At 38.5% G+C, this 20,451-nt stretch overlaps 3 protein-coding genes across 7 annotated transcripts; 1 reads left to right on the forward strand and 2 right to left on the reverse strand.

Annotated features, from left to right (window-relative positions):
- Positions 1-43: 43 nt before the first annotated feature.
- Positions 44-4,665, reverse strand: LOC137952324 (receptor-like kinase TMK4). The gene is made up of 2 exons (XM_068799463.1): positions 1,459-4,665; positions 44-909 (listed from the first exon to the last, which is right to left on the reverse strand). The coding sequence occupies exons 1-2, from the start codon at positions 3,728-3,730 to the stop codon at positions 389-391; spliced, it is 2,793 nt and encodes a 930-aa protein (XP_068655564.1). The 5' UTR covers positions 3,731-4,665; the 3' UTR covers positions 44-388.
- Positions 4,666-7,634: 2,969 nt separating this feature from the next.
- Positions 7,635-15,146, forward strand: LOC137952333 (uncharacterized). Of its 5 annotated transcripts, none has more exons than XM_068799482.1 (6): positions 7,635-8,420; positions 8,778-8,892; positions 8,973-9,706; positions 13,686-13,784; positions 13,885-13,998; positions 14,978-15,146. In XM_068799482.1, exons 1-5 carry the CDS (start codon positions 7,671-7,673, stop codon positions 13,948-13,950), a joined length of 1,764 nt encoding a protein of 587 aa, XP_068655583.1. In that variant the 5' UTR covers positions 7,635-7,670; the 3' UTR covers positions 13,951-13,998; positions 14,978-15,146. The 5 variants fall into 5 exon arrangements, with proteins under 5 accessions (XP_068655583.1, XP_068655590.1, XP_068655605.1 ...); XM_068799489.1 differs by lacking the exon at positions 14,978-15,146 and adding an exon at positions 14,099-14,527; XM_068799504.1 differs by lacking the exon at positions 14,978-15,146 and having other exon boundaries at positions 8,973-9,449; positions 9,552-9,706; positions 13,885-14,527.
- A 418-nt stretch (positions 15,147-15,564) lies between these two features.
- LOC137962719 (protein TIC 22-like, chloroplastic) lies at positions 15,565-19,388 on the reverse strand. The gene is made up of 7 exons (XM_068809752.1): positions 18,741-19,388; positions 18,316-18,390; positions 17,663-17,719; positions 16,998-17,057; positions 16,832-16,912; positions 16,164-16,199; positions 15,565-15,923 (listed from the first exon to the last, which is right to left on the reverse strand). The coding sequence occupies exons 1-7, from the start codon at positions 19,278-19,280 to the stop codon at positions 15,816-15,818; spliced, it is 957 nt and encodes a 318-aa protein (XP_068665853.1). The 5' UTR covers positions 19,281-19,388; the 3' UTR covers positions 15,565-15,815.
- Positions 19,389-20,451: the final 1,063 nt, after the last annotated feature.

Raw genomic sequence — 20,451 nt, forward strand, 5'->3', positions numbered from 1 at the left:
ACCATGATCCAGCCTGATAACAGTTTATACTGAGAAACAACAATTGAGTAAAACCAAACTGAAATGTATCATAAAGAAATGAGCTTATAGATCTTGCAATCAGTCTTACAGATAAACTACAAATCAAGCTTGCTGTACTTTCCATTTCTACCTTCACTTTCCCTTGGAATGTGCCTAATTAAAGAATGAAAACCCATGCCTCCAGATTTGAAACACAAGACCACAACCAATTCAAAACAGGAGAGAAGCTGATAAAAGTCAAGAAACACTTGTGCTCTTCCATCATCTTCCAAATTCGACTTGAGAAGCGGAATTCCCACATGATTAGAAGCCCACCGTAGTGTTGCGTCTTCGTAATTTTATTGTGTTCTTTCGTCTCGCTCCCACTTCACCTAGCATTATTTGAGGCAAATGAGTGTGGAAATGCTGATGGCTCCATTGAAGTTTGGGAGTTCCCAGCTCGACTGTAGAGCAAATCACCTGTCAGAGAAGTGCCTTCATTAGCTTGCCATCTCTCCACTGCCTGGGAAAGACTCATGTGGAAACTGGAAGAACCCCCATCATCATCCTCATGAGCAGGACTAGTAGGTCTCCACTGTTCAACTAGAGGTGCCAAGGTGTTAACTGCGTGGCCCATGTCAGGTCTCTGGAAAGGGTCACGAGCAGTGCAGTGACCAGCAAGCTCTGCCACCGTGCATATACTTGCAAAGGTTTCTTCATCCGGATTAAGACTTGGATCCAAGGCCTTAAGCATGTTTTCCTTGTTAATCATAACCCTTCGCAACCAAGTCACCAAATGGGTTCTCTCATCGGGTTGGGACTCATCTAGCACTTTTCTGCCAGCAATTATTTCCATGAGTATGACACCAAACGAGTAAACATCTGCTTTAGTGGTCACCCTTCCGGTAGCTGCAGTATAAAACAAATTTGTAAGTCCAATATGACTTCCTACAAAGATGGCGCACAAGTTGACTTAAACATTTTCAGAACCGAAACAGAAATACATTCATCAGACAACTATATAGCACCCCATTCTCCTATATTTCAGGTTCTCCATGAAAAAGATATGAAGGGCAACAGCATTTTTGGAAGATAAATAACTAGGTAATCTAGAACTTCTAACCAATTAATTAGAACCTGGAGAAAAAGCAATAATGCCACAGTTTGTTATATATTATAGCAATTCAAAAGATCTACAGATAGAATTTCCAGAAAAAAGAAAAAAACGAAATGGCCCTTAAATTAAATGTACATATGCAAATGAAAGGTTCAGTAAATACTTGACTTCTTTGCTCATCAACAATCAATAGGGAGGAAAGGAAAGGGGAATACTGTAATGCAGAACCTAGAGAAAATGAACTCAAAATTTTGAAGACAGCAATCAGCAGAGATTCATCAAAATAAACATATGCAAAGAAATCTATAAAGGTTGGTCTCAAAATGAGTAAAACTACTTACCACAATACTCAGGTGCAAGATACCCAAATGTTCCTGCCAACCTAGTCTCTACAGAAAACTTCCCATCTGGAGCAAGCTTAACCAGACCAAAATCAGAAACCTTCCCTCTCATGTCATCAGTCAACAATATATTTGAGGGCTTTAAATCCCGATGTATAAAGCACGTCTGTGCTAGACTGTGTAGATACTCAACTCCTCTAGCAACATCCAGAGCTATAGTGATTCGCTGTTTCCAAGTCAGAGGTTCATATCCAAGCTCTCTCCACTCAAAAAGATGTTGTCCCAAGGTCCCCTGAGGCATGTACTCATAAACTAGTAGCCTCTCATTTGCTTCAGCACAGTGACCTGTGAGAGACACCAAATGGCGATGCCTCACCTTAGTAAGAACATCAATTTCAGACTGAAACTCTGTCAGCCCCTTCGAACTCACTACTGACGATTCCATTCTCTTTATAGCAATCTGGGTTCCATCCTGAAGTACACCTTTGTAAACTACACCAAATCCACCTCTTCCCACAACATAATCTTCACTGAAGTTGTTCGTCACCCTTCGAAGGACATGAATTGAAAAGATCATTCTTCCGGATTCAACTACTTGGACATCAGTATGGCCACTGCTTCCATGGCTAGTTGGTTCGCTTATTAGTGCACCATTTCCATTTGAGCTTGCCACTTCAATTTTCCCTACTCTGGGCTTGATTAGAGGACTTTGATCACCTCTAGATTTCATGCGTTTCCTAACATAAATTAGTATAGAAACCACAACCACAACAAACACTGCTATGATAACTATCATAATTATCCATTTGGTGGCAAAGGAAGAGGTTTTGTTTCCAGATCCATCTGGTAAGACATCCCCATTGGTGGCACCAGAACCTGAACCACCTCCACCTGATGGCAGTTCCTTTCCAATTAAAGGGTTACCAGATAAGTTCAAAGAGACATGATCTTCAAACGCAGGTATTCTGCCACTAAGATTATTATTGGAAGCATCCAGTGTTTGCAAACGAGTTAAATGCGTCAAGCTGTCCGGAACAGGACCAGTAAGACTATTATCGTTCAAAAACAACCTCGTGAGTGTTGTTATGTTTGCAATGTCTGGTGAGATGGTCCCGCTCAAATTCTGTTTCCCAAGAGTCAGCCCAATGATGTTACCTTTAGGATCGCAAGAAACGAAGGTCCAACTATTGCATGGATCATTGCCTTCCCATGCAGTAGCAAGCTTTGCCGGGTATCCAAACCCTTGAGCAACAGATAATAGAACCATAACCCTGGGATCGCAGGGACCGGGCTTAGGGTTACAGAATTTATTATTGGTCATTCTGTCCGCATCGACCTTAATTCCATCAGCAAAAGTGGGGAAAGGCCCCTGCAACAAGTTGTTCCCCAGAGAAATGTTTTTCAAGCTCCCGAGAGAAAAGACCGAAGATACAACCCCAGTCAAGACGTTATCGCGGAGTTGGAGATCGAAAAGTGAATCGCATTTTGACAGATCCGGAATCGGACCCGTGAATGAGTTGGCGTGAAGCCATACCTGGGTGATTTGTGTCATGGACGAGAGAACATCGAGGCTACCCGCGAGCTTCGTGGCGGATAACTGGTTATTTAGAATAAGAGATTGAATGTTGGACGAGGCAAAGGAAGCCGGAAGCTCACCCGTCAAATTGTTGTAAGAGAGCCGCAAAGACTGCAAATTGGGCAACTCGCCTAAGAAGCTTGGAATGGAGCCGCTGATGCTGGCATTAGAAGCAGAGAAATCAGCGAGGTTGGTCGACTGCGTCAGATCGTTCGGAATCGTCCACGGAGCAAAACTGTTGTCATCGAGACTCAAGGACTGAAGACTGGTGAGGCCGGAGAAGAAATCAGGCGGAATGAAGGTAAAATGGTTGCCGTCAAGATAAAGCTCCTGCAGATTGCTCAATTTCGCGAGACTAGGCAAGGGGCCCTTGATAGCATTCCGCTGGAGCTGTAATACTCTGAGATTAGACAGTTTGTTCAGATCTCCCGGAAGAGAACCAGTGAGTCCCTTCGAGGCCAAATTAATAGACACCACCCGGCCGTCCTCGCAGTTCACAAAACGCCACGCCGGTTTACACGGGTCACCTTGAGCCGACCATCCCGGCGGACTCAGCAGCGTCGCCAATTTCCGCATGACGGCGACATCGTCAGGCGAGGAAGTCGTACCCTGCGAGCGCGACAATGCAACAGAAAGCCAGATGCAGGCAATAAACAGAAGAAACGAAAGCGCTCGCCTCCTTGGCCCCTCTCCCATGACCCCTCCAGGGCAAAGGAAGAAGCAGCGAACAAAGAAAGAGACCCAAACACCCAGAGCAAGAGAGAGAGACCGAGAGAGACAGACAGAAACCCAAAAAACCAAAGGAAAAAAGGAAAAGGTTTTCTGTTTCGGCCTTCGTGGGATTTTTGTTCCGTGATCGGTAATGCAGCAGCTACGTAAGGAAAAGAGGTGGCTTTGTGAGCTTTTTGGTAAGCCTCCCTCCCTCCCTCTGCAAGCTGTGACGCCAAAACGCGTGGCTTTCCTTAACAGGTGGCTTCAATGCCAACCTGTCACCGTTTTTTTTTGGGAGGGGTTTTGCCAAGAATCCGATCAAAAACCTGCTGGATAATTAAGTCTTCCACCTCTCATCTCTCAATCAACCACAACGTGTCGCCGCCGTATTCTTCCGACTCGCGGCGATCAGATCCAAGGACAAACGTCGTTACAGCCTACCAAATGCCGAACTAAGAGCGGATGAGTCGCTTTAGATCCACGACACTTGTTCGATAATCCACGTTAGGGCAATGATTGCTTAGATGGTGATCGTTGACTCGGTTTAGCTCAGGTATACCAAATCTGGAGTGGAAGGCCAGCGTCTCCCTCAGCCCTCTCGATCCACCCTATTTCATTTTTCTCTTTCTAGTTCCAATTCTTGTTTCTCTCCTTGCCTATGCCCTTGCCTCCGCCAACTCACTGAATCCCTTTCTCTCTCCTTCGTTGAATATCGACATCACCTCGATAGCCCGATTCTCCCTCTTGGATATCGTTTTCTTGTTCTTTCGCTCTCTCTACCGTTCCATCACTTTTCTCCCTTATTTCTCCATTCAGACGATCGAACGTCACTTCTATCTCCTTCTCTATCAGTATCAGTTTCTCCTTGCACTGCAGCACACCGACTCCACTCAAACAGCAAACTAGCGTTTCCAATTCGTTGTTCTCTTTCTCTCTCTCTATTGGATTATAAATTTTGTATACTGAAGGTATCCTTCTTAAGAAATCCATGTTTGGGCTTTTTTACATAGAATGTCTGTTTATGACTTTTATAACCATGATTTTATATCTTTGTATTCATCTTTATATTTGACTAAACCAGCTCTACCCATAGATGAAGATGATAGCTCTACCCATAGATGAAGATGATAGTTCATATATTAAATGGCTTAAAAACTTTATCAAATTTCAATTTTGAAGTTGAGTAAATACTAGGGTTTCGAACATATTTCAAGTTAAATTTTTTCTATTTTTGTGTCACAGACATATCAAAAAACTCTAAGACATCTACGATAAAAAACGGCCATGGAAGAAAAAATGCATGCATTATATAACAATTTGACTTGGGGTCTTATTTCGTCTTTCTCTTGGCATTAAACATGTAGGTTGTAAATCAATTTTCACTATCAAACATAATCCAAATGGTTTCATGTTTGCCTCGAAGCCTTAGTTGCCAAGGTATACACTCAGTGTTATGGAGTTGGTTATGAGGAAACATTTTCCCCAATGGCTAAATTAAATTCGGCATATATCTTATTATCTCTAACTACTAATTCATTTAGGTCGGTATATCAATTGGATATAAAAAAATATTTTTTTGAATAGGGACGTAAAATAAGAGTTATGTATGCATCAACCACCTAGTTTTGTGGTTAATGGGGAGTTGGTATACAAATTAAGGAAGTCTCTATATGGGCTTAAACAGTTTCATCGGCCTTGGTTTGACAAATTTAGTCAAACAAAGTTATGGTTTGGATTCAGTCGGTATTCAATAGATCATTTTGTCTCTACCAAGAATATCTTAAAAGGAAAAGTATTATAAGCAGCTTATGTAGATAATATCATCTTAACTAGCAGTGATGCAGACAACATGACAGAAGTAAAAGATAAGATATGCCAATAATTTAAAACGAAATATTTTGGACTTCTAAAACATTTTCTAGGTATTGAGGTATTCCAGTCAAAGTATGAGATTATATTATCTCAAAGAAAGTATGTCTTAGATCTACTAGAGGACACATGGATAATGGAAAGTCAAACTGCTAACACTCCTATGGATGCCAATGCAAAACTCTGTGCAAGTTTTAGAGAAGATATTGATATAGGTAAATATCAGAGGCTTGTGGAAAAACTTATTTACTTCACGGTGACCAGACCTGATATATCATATGGAATAAGTGTAGTAAGTCGGTACATACACAAACCACAACTTTCCCATTGGCAAGCCTTGGAGAGGATACTGAGATGTTTTAAAGGAGATTTGAGAAATGGCTTATCTATACAAATCATGGCCACTTTAACATAAAAGGTCTGTCAGATGCAGATTGGGCTAGATCACCTGATGATGATAGGACATCTACTTTAGGATATTGTATCTTAGTTGGAGGTAATTTGGTTACATGGAGAAGTAAAAAACAGAATGTTGTTGCAAGGTCCAGTGCGGAAACAAAGTACAAAGCTATGACCACACAATCAGTAAGTTTCTACCTGTATCATCACAAGGGCAAGTGGCAGACATTTTTACGAAATCAGTCACATTTAAGATCTTAAGCACTATATACGGCAAGTTGGATATCTACGGTATTTTCTCTCCCCCAATTTGAGGGGAAGTATTGCAAGACATTTCAAAGTGACATTAAGATATCTTCCCCACGTCAAGGAGGTGACAAATGATGTAAAATTTAATGGTCTTCTCATAAAGATGACACAAGGGTGTAATTAAATAAGGTGATGTATGTCTACTCATGTCTTTTTTTTTTTAGAGTTGTAGCCCTAAAGGTATTATAGTTATTTTAAATTTTTTTCCTCACTATGTCTCCCCTCTTCTCTCTCAAGTTCATCCTCTCTCAAACTCTCTCTCTCTCTCTCTCTCTCTCTCTCTTTCCATCTCCTTAGCCATCCCTCTTAATCGAGGACCTTATCATGAGATCCTTAATTCAATAATATGTAAACTGGTGTATGTCGTCCTTTGTCTTTTTTCATTTCGAAGTATGTAACCCTAAGAGTATAGTAGTCATTGTAAGTACCTTCTTACAACTATAAATATAACCTCAAGGTACGAAGTAGAGTATTAAAACTTCTTCCTCTTGGTTCAAATTTGTCCATACACCTTTCTCTTTTCCCTTTCCTTCTCCCCCTGTATATTCTCTCCTCTCTCCCAATAGGTAGAATTCGTTTTTTCCTCCTTCCCTTGAGATCTCTTGTGTTTATTGTGTTTTCCCTATAAATCGTGATAATGACAGAGGTAATGAAAATGTGGTTGGTACAAATGAAGGACATCATAATGATGCAATGGATGCCAAGTATATATCCAAAGAGGGTGGTCATGTTTATTATCAACCACATGGGAGATATAATTTGATGACACAAATACCATCACACCCGACACAAAAGATGTTACATGCAACACCCTAGGTCCTACATGTTACGGTCAATACGGTGCACCTTATCGGATGAATAATTACAATTCAGCAATTGACCGAACAACATCATCCTCACAATCTTTTGGTCTCCACCAACCATCATAATAGAAGGGTGGGTTATACAACTTCATATCCCAAGGTCCTACAAATTACACATTTGAACATCCAACATATTTTAACCCTGTTTACAATTCATCAATTTTAATAAGAAATTATATCATTTTGAATATTTAAAAAAAATAAAAAAATTCTGGCCGAGTCGGTCTGTAAACAAATGAAGGCCGACTCGGGATCGACCGATGGCCAGTCCGGTCTCGATCCCGAGTCGCGGAACTATGGTTTCAGGCTTTAGGGCCCACCGTCTCTTCCCAATTCCCGCCAAGACCAATTTCTCTCCTCCTTCTGTCCCGGTCTTTTTTTTCCCGCCATCACCTCGGAATTGCTCTATTGCCCTGTCGGTGTCTCTGCTTCAGCTGTCGCAACCTCCTTTCTCCTCCTCACAGCGCAGAGAAGGTCAAGGCCTCATGAAACCAGGGAGAGATTCGAAGAGACGCAGGCTCTCCTCCCCTAACCGTCTTTTTGGCGGCATAATCACACGCAGCCGCGCCGAAATCTTCCTCCACCGCAGCCGATCTGGTCGCGCTCGACCCGATCCCAGCCGTCGGCAATTCTTCTCCTCCTTTGGCAATATTAGACAGTCTGAATCTTCTTCTGGAAGCTGCATCAACGTCTTATCCGTCCCCGAGGGTATATCACATTCCTCCGTTAAAGATCTCAGGGCTCGAAGAATTTTCTCACCAGCTTCTGTTCCTGCCGTGAGCCTTGAAAATGTTGAGCAAAAGATTGGGGGGAACCCAGCTGTTGCCAATCTTCAGTTGCGTCGAGGTGATGAGCTTGATTTCGGAGGAGGGTTCTCTGAGGTGAACATGGGAAATGGAAATTCAGAGGGGAATGAGGCGATGCATCAGGATGGTGAAGTTTTTAGTAAATTCGTCCATGAAAAGCCTGTCAACATGGGAAGTGACGAAGCAATATCAAATTGTGGCGAACTGCGTTTTCAGACGACTCCGCCAGATAGCGATCTTTGTAAATCTGAGGCCGAAGAAGTCGCGCACAATGTTGACTTGGGAGAGTCCATTTTGAATGTATCCATCGAAAGGGAAAGGGCCAATCTATCAGCTACCGGTGTGGCTAGTGAGTCTCTAGTATCATCCATTCGAGGCGGATGCGTATCTATGAACAAGGAGCATCCTTATGATTACGGAAATAGACTAGTAAGTGAGATGCAGGATTATTATCTTGGTCCTGTTCAGATGTTAAAACTTGAAGTACATCATACTTTCTTATTTTTTGGGTTCATGCTGCGCACCTTAGATACGAGCTCTCTTAGATGGTTGGTTCAGTTTGATGCGCTCATCTCAATTCTTGGGATTTAACTGCAATATCATTTACATCTGGCGCCTGCACGACACAGATTTCATTTAGTATGTATATATTCTATTATTAGATCGTGCTAGTTGTAGGAGCTTCTGCCTGTGAAACGAATAGAGAGCGTTACAAATGGGATTAACTTGCCAGGAGCACTGTTGTTTATTTACATATTCTAACGGTATTTTTGGTGTTTTCTTCAGCAACTAATTCCGTGTCCACGTAGAAAGCTATTCCGAAATTCTAACTCATTGAGCTACAGAAGATTGTTGCCATATCTCATGGGTGTTTCACCAGACAATGCATGTAATTTATGGGGTATTGGCTCTTTATTTAGTTGATTTGCGTGAGTGTGTTAAACTTTTGCTTGCTTGAATTGGATACTTGATTTGTCACAGGTCATTCAGAAAACCTTTCTTCCAAGAGCCAGAGTCCAGTAAAGCTCCACAAGCATGCAGGAGAGGATCTTAAGTTATCCAATTCGGATTCTGTAGCTGAGGAAAATGATGTAAATAGTGAAAAGATGAGCCATCTGAGACATCTTTCTGGAAATCTAAAAACTTCTCTGACTGAGAATTTTACAAAAAATGACCCTACTATTGCTCTGTTCTCAAGTCCAGATGGTCTGGTAGGACTGGGAGAAAAGGCTGATACAAAATTTTCAGGAAAGCATGTGGTTAATGAACTTGCACTTACACCACCTTATATTCACTATGATGGATCTTCACTGGTCGATGAATCTATGTTGAAATATTCTGATGGTCATGAATCAGAGATTTGTACCCAATCACCTTCTACTCCAGACAAGAGTCCTCAAGTGCTTGCAACCCAAGATCCGCAAGAGCTTTCCTTTAAAGTCCAGGAGGGCATAAAAGGTCCCTTTCTTGCACCCACTAAAGGCATACTGAAGACGAACCCCCAAAGATGCAGAGGGTTTTGTGATTGCCTTAGCTGTTCTCATTTTCGCCTCAATGCAGAGAAGTCCTATGATTTCTGTAGGAAGCAAATGCTAAACACTGAACAAGTGGTTATGGGATTGCTGAAGGAAATGTCACACTTAAGAAGTGTAATGGAGAAAAGGCTCGAGCCCCCTGTTCATGGTGCAAGTGATAGTTGTCTCCACCCCCCTCAGGTACATGATCCTTTTTCGTGGAGGTTTTTGGTGATTTATGTGTTGATCTTCTCAAACTTAGGCTAACATATGTTACAAGAGCTAGTATAGAGCTTTCAGAAATCGGTACATGTTGATTAAGAATCTGTAAAGCAGGCACTAGTTTCATTTTGTTTGGCTATCGTGAGAACCTTTGATTCTAGAACATGAGTTGCATAGTGAATAGCCAGATAGTGGCAGCATCCATGCGAGTCTAGAGTGTGATTTTTAAATCCAAGAGCATTATAAAAATAAGAACCCAATACCCTCATACGGTATTCTTCTGTATCCTGATGTTTTTATGTTTTTCCTTTTATGCTTTCCTGTTTTTTCCTGCATCCTAATCGTGTAGTTGAAAGAACAAATTGACCTGTAGATCAGGATAGGGGTCTGTTGTCTTATCTTTCATTTTGACCCCTTTTTAAACCAGGCTGAAACTCTTTATCAAAAGAAAACATAGTATGTGTCTAAGTCCTGACACATTTCAGAGGTGGAAGGTCTGGAATGCGAGAGCAAACTGAAGGAGCAGTGTTATCCTCTTTCAGAAACAAATAGGGAAGGTAATCCCACAAAAATTACAAAATATAGTTGAAGAACAAGGCAGGAATATGAGTAACCTAGCCACAACTGTTTCAACTCTAAGAATTTCTGGTTTTCAAGTTCCAGGGGAAAAACTTGAACCTGCAAGTGTTGTTTTGTAGTTACGAGTAGCTAGCAGACCAAAATAAAATCACAACTATTCTTACAATAGTAATTCAGCAATCAAAAGAAAACTTGTATTAACTCAACAAATTCCCTTGCTTGTAGACTCTAAAATTACCGTTGACGTGCGAAAATTACTCGCATCTTTAAAATACTACTTGCCTTGGGCTAAACTTAGTACTATTGATAATTGACTTGCTACATTGAAAACCAGTTGTTAGGAAAGAATTCTAGCAACTATCTTTGATGGAAACTACTAACAATGGACTTTTTAACTTTGAGACTTTCCTAAATTGTCTACCACTAAAGAAGACATACTAACTAATGGGTTTTCCACAGAAAATCTCTTTATTGATACTATTAACAAACTAAGAAACTACTAAAAGAAAAAACCTGCTGATACTATTGATGACTGTAGTCTTTGGCCTCGAAGGTATTAACTTTCACTAACTTATTTTTCTTCACTTGAACAAGTTGTATGTTCTCTTGAATCTTCGATAGTATATAAAAAATTACCCACTCTTGACTTCCATCTTCATGGACTAAGAGCTGTTGCCTAACTTGTGGACATTGGGTTTTGTTGTGACTTGTCTTTCCACACATAAAACATGCACAAATGGGTTTATTTTGGGCTGGTGAAGAGGTTGGAATTGTGGAGGCTGAGGTGGTCTTTGAAAATGAGAATGAAGGATGGGTTGTATCAAAATGTTGATTATTGGTTGTAGGTGAATTAAATGCTTGCAAGAGGTAAGGGGAATTTTGTGTTCTAAAAAGAAGTCTTTTCATCTTCTTCAGTATATTGAGTTTTGGGGAAGGCTTCTGAAACAAAAGTTAGGGTAAGCATCCATAAGTTCCTATAGATAGAGAGTTTTAGCCCACTAACATATTGAGAAACTAATTGATCTTGAATTTCTCCGACCAATTCCTTGTTATCCGTTTATAGAACTCTTTAGTGTATTGGAAACATATTTTCTCTCTTATTTGAGTTTGTGAAGTCTTTCATACAAAGCTTGTTGGTAGTTAAAGGTTAAAAACTCTTGTCCTATTAGCCTCTTCATCTCTTTTCCTGTAGTTGTATCAAGTTCAAAGATTTGGCTTTGGTGGTATGTCATGGCTTGCCCCAATGCAGTAGTTCACACCTTTAGCCTTAAAACTACAAAAGCAACTTATTGCTTTGATGGGACCTCCTTGAACTTAAAGATTTGTTCTACTATTGTAACCCAATTGAGGTAATCTTGACCATCAAGGCACCCATTAAACTCTTGAACTTTAATTTTGGCTCCACTCACCCACTAGTTGTATGTTGGTGGAAGATTATCATGGATGTGTCTTGGGTGTGGGTTTAGTGGTCTCACAATAGAAGCACATCCCTGAATAGAGTTTTCATGAAATTTTCACTTACTTCATAATCTTCACATCCCCCATTGTCAAATTCCATGTTAGCAACAGTATTTGTGGTGGCTTGTGATGAGTGTTTCATGAGTGGCTCAGACATGTTTGTGATGTTAGCTTTAAACTCTTCAAAATCTGGACTTGACACTCTTTCCATTTGGCCTTTTTCAATATCTAGAGACTTAATTAGGCATTGCCTTGATCAAACACTAGCTCTTGTTGCAAAAATAACAGAAGTAGAAGAACAAGGCTGGACTATGAGTAATTGAACTAAAACTGTTTCAACTCTTTAAGGATTTCTAGTTTTCAAGTTCCTAGGAAAGAACTTGACCTTGCTTTGTTCTGTAGCTAGCAGGAGCTAGCACATCAAAAGAAAACCACGTAGGTATTATTTTTAGCAAAAAGAAAGGGAAACTATGGTGCTCCAACTACGAAAAGAAAACTTTTATTAACTCTTCAAAAAACTAATTCAAATTTACATAGATTCCCCTATTTATGGACTTGTCAAAATTAGTTACATCACTAACATAGAACTTTAGAACTTTCCTTCTACTAAACTTTCTAATTACAGTTGAATTTGACTTGCTAAATTAAAAACCAGCTACTGAGAAAGAACTCTAGCCACAATCTTAGTTGGGAACTAGTAACAATGAACTTACTAACTTTAAGATTTTCCTAAATTGACTAGGTAAAGAAGATATACTAACTGATGACTTTTTCCCAAGAAAATTCTCCTAATTGAAACTGTTTACAAACTATGAAACTATGAAAGTAGAAACTTGCTGACTTTCCTAGATAGAAAGTACTCAAAGTAAGTACTTTCTTAAATAAATACCTTTCCAAAAACAATAAACTGCTCTTTTAATTTTCTTCTTTTCTTTTCATCTTCCTTCTTTTGTATAGTTTCAATAGTTTTTGAAAAAAAATTCTATCTTCATATCTTTAGCCTCTTCTTTTGCAATTGGGTCTCTATACAAGCAAAAACTATTTTAGTTGTATGCCTATCAGTGGCAAAGAATGTGCTCCACCTGCATGAGTCCCTCCCTCCCATTAGTGCCACCACCCATAGTAAAAAATGGTAATGGGAAGTGTCTGTAATCAGTTGAAGTGTATGGATAATCTTGACATCTACTGTGTTATGTGGTGATAGTGAGATCATTGATTTCACTAAGGTTACAAGTGTTTCTTGTCATTGATGTTTAATGTAGAAAATGTAGTAATTGAAGCTAGTAATTGAAGAGGTCTAAGCATGCATCAGTTTTCTTTTTCTTGCATTTTTAGCATCCGAAATGGAAAAATCTGACAAGAAATTAATGTTATTACACTAATAGTTGACCAATTATTGTTATTACACTAATAGTTGAGCATATTATCTTCACCATGTTTACCTGCTTTATGATGTAAAGAAATTTGTAAACCTATTAAAAGTTGGCATACTATTGCAGTGGCCAGTGTATTTGGGCACTGATTTTTAGTACTCAAACAGCACATCTATCTTTGCCTAGGCTTTTCAAAATCACTGATAGAGTATGGTTTAGAGATACACTGTTCAGAGGATAAGTTGTAAATAAAGGAGAGAGAGAGAGAGAGAGAGAGAGAGAGAGAGAGATTCTCGGGTAAATTCATGTCTATGTAAAAATGGCAGTGCACTGCCCTCTCTCACTTTTTTTGTTTGGACTGTCCTGTTGGACTGGCAAGATTGCTGCTTTGATTTATTATTTTTACTCTTATTACATAGTTATATGATGTATTTCACCTATTGGAGATGCAATCTACTTCACAAAAAAAAAAAGAAAAAAAAAAGAAAAGAGTAGTTACCAAGAGTATATTATCTTCCAAGTCAATCCTTATTTAATGTGAAATGCAGGATGAAGGAATTTGCAAAAGAGTACATAGAGCAGAAGATTTGGCTCGGGCTCGTCTAAGACAAATGGTCCAGAATGTCAATATCCACTGTAAAATCATGGTATGACGCTTATTACCTGTTCCCAGAATTTTTAAACATTCAATCTTTAAGATGTTTCTTTGACAATCATGTACTCACCAAGATTTCTTGTTTCAAGCAGCGATTGCAGCGTCCGAGGGTTGCATTTGCTGATCTTGTTGAGGAGAAGCTCATTTTTGAGGGGTAGCTAGTTACTTGGGGGCAGCATGAAATAAATTATAGGCCATCTTCACAAGTATGTGGAACTAAAATGCAATATCTAGATAGAACCTGTAGTTATATACGATTTTGATGAGCTCTATAACATTACTATCCTATTGTATTTACATAAGCAGGTTTAAAGCGGTGATGAGGGTAAGGAAAATCCCATTGATCTCCTCAAGCAAAATTGTGCTTTTAGATGTATTTCCATCCTCTGGGTATTGTTGGGATATGAATCTCAGCATTTCGGACCGGTAATCTCTCAATATGGTGCCTTTAATGGATATTGCCGAGTCCAATTTAGCTCATTTCCTCTGGCACTCAGAGATGAGAAATAGTGCTATGGAGGTGTAATTTTGAGAAAATTCTCATAAAAGCTAGATGGAGTGCTCTCATTGTGATTGGTTTATCCAAGGAAGGATCCTTTGTTATAACACATAACACATGAATTGCTATGTTGTTACTGTTTTGGGAAGTAGGCAGTAGCTTCATTCAACAACCCTTTTGTACCTCCCGCTAGTAAATTTTATGAGTTTGGATAATGTGTAATCTTTTTGGTTGTATAGTACATGACTTTATATCCTATGATGTTCTCCTTATTCCAGTATCCTTTAGGAGTCCTTGCTTCAAAATTTCAGTCTCCTTTTTATTTAATATCAAGCTTGCCCAAACGATTAGATCAGGTATAACAGGGATTGGTTCTAAAATCCAACAAGAGCATCTGGCCCATTATTGGGTAAAGATTTAGGGAAAGCCAAGGGGTAACAATTATTGAGTTTCGTATTGTGATAGATTTTACTTGAACTTGCTTTTACAGGGTTAGTCCAAATTCGAGGTTGAAAAATACAAACGCAACCCTCTCGATGGTGTAGCTTTTGATTGATTCGTTCGTTATAATGATGGCCATTTTATCCGTTTATTTGGACATAGAATCAGTGAATTGTATTAGACTATTTGGAATTATTGTTGCTTTGGAGAAAGGATTACTGATCAAGAGCTCTGATGTGTTTCAGGGATGGGAAACGGGATCGCTGATGGAGAGCTTTGATACCATGAAATTGAATCGAAAGAAGAATAAATTTGACATGTTTTTCATTGAAGAGGAATGAAATATTTATAGAGTTTACTATAGAGACTGTAACAATTACAACTCTTCAATTAGATATAAGATTATAGTTTGAGTTTGAGTCGAACTTGTTTTTCAATCAACCCTTACCCATCAGCTCTAAACAGACTTAATGTACATGATAAAATGACCATAATACAACTTAAAATTTAACTCTCATCTTCACTATGTAGTTCTTGTTTTTCATTTTTATAAAAGAGAATTTGCTGGGGAAAGGTTTCAATTGAGCCTAGCTTCGAGGATTCAACTACTACTCGAACCTTTTGATTGCTGCTCGAAGAGAGTTCGCGTCAAAGAAAATTGTTAGGGTTTAAATGGGGCCAGTTCATTCTGGTGCAATGTCCTTTAAAAATTAATTTAAAATATCTTTTATTTACTCCCCCTCATTTTGAAAATATGCAGTATGCAAGTTGCTAGCTCTTGTTATTTCTTCCTGTCTGAGGCAGTGAAAGACAAAAAAAAGTGAATAGGAGATTGGAGCAAAAGCTGCTTGCCTTGATTCAAGCTGTGAAACCTGTATCATGTTTAAAATGGCAACATGGTCTTTCCTCTCAGTAAACTAACAACATCGGAAAACAGTAGCACCATCTGAACAGAAATGGCTAATATTACACTAAAAAATTCTGGTGCCAGACAATTACTTGTTATAGCAGTGGGGTTAATATTCTGCCTCATCATTTTGTCAGATCCTTAACGTGCCAGAAAGAGGCTTCTGCTTTGAAGGGTTACTGCAACATGGATCTTGCAGAAGCTACTGAAGAGGTTGCTCCAGCTGAAATATCAAAACCAGGGGGTATGAAGACAACATCATCCCATTTTGATACGGAGCTCTCCTGCAAAATTTTCACTTTCAGTGGCATCATATACAACTAATGAATGAAATCATATCGGAGTAAATTTTGTCCTTGTCCAACTGGACCAAGAACAGGATTTGTTGTTGAGTATTAATGAGACCTGTAGAAATGGTCACAGGGGTAGGTGCCATAATGCCCTTCAATAAAAGTGGATGAAGATAAAAAAGCACCTGGGTTTTCTTGACTTGAAATAGAAAAGTGCAGAAAAAGAACCCTTACCTTCATATCTTTTATTATTTCTTCCAGCACGCGAACCTGCATGAGTAGAACAGAATGAACACACCTTTGAAGCCAGCATAAAAATGGGACTAAAGTTTGTAAATAGTTCTGCTGGTTTAGTTTTCTTTGTCTTTCCTGACACTGATGATACTACTGATTAAGTTATTAGCTTCATTGTGCTGCCAAGTTTGAGAGGCCAAGAAGTAAGGATGATTGATCACATTCAGTGAAGCATGTTATTTTAGATTTCGTTGCCATCCAAAAAAAAAAAACACTGAACCCTGACTTGTCTAATCTTGATTTCATCGCCATCATGTGCATGACTATCCATTCTGGCAAACAGAAGTTTCTTGGCCTCCATAATTGATAGTTCATGCATAGTTCTACTTCATTATGCAAATGACAATCTTCCAAAGCTTTCTTTATGCAAATGCTTTTCTTTCTGAGAGTAAAGAGCAAGAAGTTGGTTAATTAAACACTTAAAGAGCTGGAATTCTCATCCAGTACCTGCTTCCATATAAGCATCGGATATTAGGGTAGAAATAAAAGTTGCTCATATACTTAAGTTTCATTATCAAAACTATCAAAATTACAATATTAAACTCTACTTGTACTACATACAACAAAATTAAAACCCTTGGGCATCTTCCAGCACTCCAAGTCTTTACCTGAACATCTCCTTGTCTGTAGCTAGGATTCAAAGCCTTGTGCTCACTAGAAGCTCTAGAAAGTGATCGCTCAAGATCCTCCTGAGAAATATGGAAATAAAAGATTAAAAACTGATGCACAAACCATATGATAATATCAGTGGTAGTACCCATTTCCTCATCTGACCTTTCTAAAGAAAACTGGACGATATCTTCGATTCTGGCTACTCAAGATCAAGCTCTGAGACTGATAGATCAAAAAGTAAAAAGAAGTCCATGAACAACTAATGTTAGTATCAAGTGCTACATTTTCGAATAAAAAAAGTACTCTACTGGTCTACTCTGAACCATGAATTCATGTCTGATGCAAAAACTTGAGAACACTGCAGAAATTTTCCACTGGTATCTCCAGTACCTTACTTGTATAAAGTATAACAAATTCCTGTTGTAAAAAATCTTGTCTCTGCAGCATCCAATGGTTCAACAGTTTCAAACATATATTCAACTGGTTTAGAATTCCTTGAGATCTTTTTCAAGCATTACTACAATAAAAACTCAGACGCCAACATCTCTAAAGATTCCAAGAAAAAAATACATCATTCTTCTGTCTCTCATCACCTTCACATCTGCTTCTCTTTCAAATAAATTAAACTTTTAAACTGAAGACTCAGGTGATATGCATTAATCTATCATGCAAACTATTACAAATATTTTTTTTTTTTGAGGGGCGTGGCACGATTTGAAGTCGCGACCTGACGCACCTAATGTAAACAGAATACCACTAAACCAAATGGCCTTAGGTCAAACTATTACAAATGTTAATGCACATGGAATGGATGAATAGATGAAAACCTGAAACACAGGCACTCCAGGAAAGCTCTGATCAGAATTACCCATCTTTTCTCTTTCCTGAAGAAAGGAAACTAGCAGTTAAGTCTTTGCTGTGGGCAGAAAACCACAAGAAATAGTGACCATATAATTTTCTTTTGCACTACAAAGAGGTGTCATAAATATTCTCGAATAACATTCCCTTGCATATGTCAGTTTTTATGAAAGTCGTAGATAATTCAAGTGAGTATAACAATATGAACATAAAAGTTTACTTAAATCATTTATTTGAACTCTTTAAAAAAGATTTTTAACAGAATTTGAAGTAGAATAAAACTAAAGAAAAAGAAAATTTAAAAAACCATTTTTTATTAGATTTACAGAGTAGACACACCCTCTGGGAGGAAAATCGACCTCTTACAAGCCAGTATCCTGACCATATCTTTCTGATATCCAGATTCTCATCCTTATTAAAGGACAAAGCAGTTCAATTATATGTCTCAACTACACTTATTTTCTATTCTAGCATATACAAGATTGCAACTCAAATGGTTTTCCTCGCATGGGATCAGCTCCAAATTCTGGAAGCACTAAAATTTAGTTTTTCTCAGGAACATGATGCTTAAAGATTGCAAGTACAAATGCTAAAAACTAGAACTATGAGCTAACGCACTCACTTTGATTGCATTCTTAATCTCACTAGCGTCTGGTATGAATCTGAAGGCCACTCCATCCACCTTGAGTTGGAAAACCTGTTAAATCTTGATGTCAGAATATAAATGATAACCAGTAAAGCGAGAGCTATAGGCAACAGGAATTGATCTCAACACTAGTCAATCGACACAATGGAAGTTAAACATGCAGTCACAAATCCTGCTAGACGAATACATGTATACGAAGTCTCAGTTGTGCGAAACCAGTTATGAAAACTTGATTAATTTCACCACTCGATGATGGCTATGTTCGATCACTTGTTCTCAAGCTGACTATCTATCTACTGTTCTGCCTAAGACTCTGTCCTTAGCCCGTACAGTAACAGCGAACAGGAAAGCAACAACAGCAGCATATTGCCAATCAAATGGCAGCTATATCTACAATTCACCTTGTTCAACGCGACAGCGACGACTTTAGAGCCGCTGCGCATTCCGGGGTCCATGATCCTCATTTGCTGCAAGAGCGCCTCAGCGTCCTCCCTCCTAAAACATAACAGCCCCAAGCTCTTCCCTGTCCTCACGCCGGACACCAAAACGAATTCCTCCGAAGAATTGCTGAGAGCATATACAGGAACTCCTGCAAGCCGCTCTTCAATGTCTTTACTGGACATGGGTCCAGTGGACCTGTCATAATTGCGCCATGCGGAAGAGGTCGAGGCCCAAGCATGGTTCTTCCTAGAGGAATGTGCGGAAGCAGATGGACGAAGAGGTGCTAAAGGTTGGTGGGTAGGAGAAAAATGAGAGAGAGCAGATTGAAACGCTTGATTGACATGGTTTTGCAGGTTTTGAATGGAGAGCTGAATGTTGGGTTCCAAAGAAGGAAGGTGTAGCTTGGAGAGGTTGTCGACGAAAGCAGAAAAATGGGCTTGAAAGGTGGACAAGGGGTTTTGTCCATTAGGTTTTTCCGGGTTTGTGGAGAAGAATTGCATCGTTTTGGTCGAGCCTGAAACGGAGGCGAGAGGAATCTTTTTTTCTCAGAGGTCACACCAGAGTCTTGTTTTCCGCCGCAGGGCTTTTCGAAAGTAAAGCCACCGATAGCGAGGCAGTTAAGGCAGAGAGTGTTCGGTGTGGGGGCGGCCGTCGACAAAACGATCCCGAGCCGAATTCGAGCTTAAACTTATATTTAAAATTTTGTATAAAATATATATTAAATAAATTATATATAAAAATATGCATATATTTTATATAAAATAGGGCACGATTCGAACAACTGCAAAATAAATTTTTTTTTACTAAAATATGTAATAAAGCCAAATATTTAATATTTATTCATGTAAATAAATTCAAACAAATAAATCAATATGTTATTATAATGTTTTATGTGGGTTTATATTATAACACATAAATGATTTATATCACTTTATTATGAGATCAAAATTTGTTTGTCAATAAATTTTTTATGCCTATGGGCAATTATATTTTTTTTTAGTATTTCTTTTTCATTCTAGATTAATCACTTAAACATTTACATTGTGGGGTTAAATAATTATATCTCTATATTTAATTACAATTTTTTATGTCATTAAATTTTTATGACTAAGTTTAATGTCACTAGAAATTTTCATAATTAAGAATGTTGTGGCTATTACTCAATTATTCAAATGTATACAAAAATATGACATCAAGATAATTGACTAATATTGATGTCAATTATTAATTCCTTATATTTAGGTTAACCAAAAATATGTATAGAAAATTAAGTATGCATAAAGGACTAAATAAATTTTTTCATAAATATGTATTTATAAATTCATATTTGCATGTAAAATTATTTAATTCATATGATGTAAATGAGAAATAGCATAAAAAACAAATATATTGATTTTCTAGTTATTTAAATATCTATTAAATGTATCCAAAGATATCACTCAAGGTGACATGGATTAGAGGTCATTTTCTTAAATTTTAAGTTGAGGTTGTGGGTTCAAATCCCACACTCAACAATAAAATTTATGTGTTTTTTTCCTTAGGATTTCCCAGACGAGCTTGCATCAATTCAGTTCGAACCATCGTCTACAACCTCCAGTCCTATGCCAGCCTTCGTCACCACCTTGTCGTCATAATCGATGTTGGCACACCTAGCAAACAGAAGTTTCCTCC

Source organism: Aristolochia californica, unplaced genomic scaffold (assembly GCF_029961685.1).
Source record: "Aristolochia californica isolate CCGP_79_NKW_82.1479 unplaced genomic scaffold, dmAriCali1.0.hap1 SCAF_1, whole genome shotgun sequence".
Classification (NCBI taxonomy): Eukaryota; Viridiplantae; Streptophyta; class Magnoliopsida; order Piperales; family Aristolochiaceae; genus Aristolochia; species Aristolochia californica.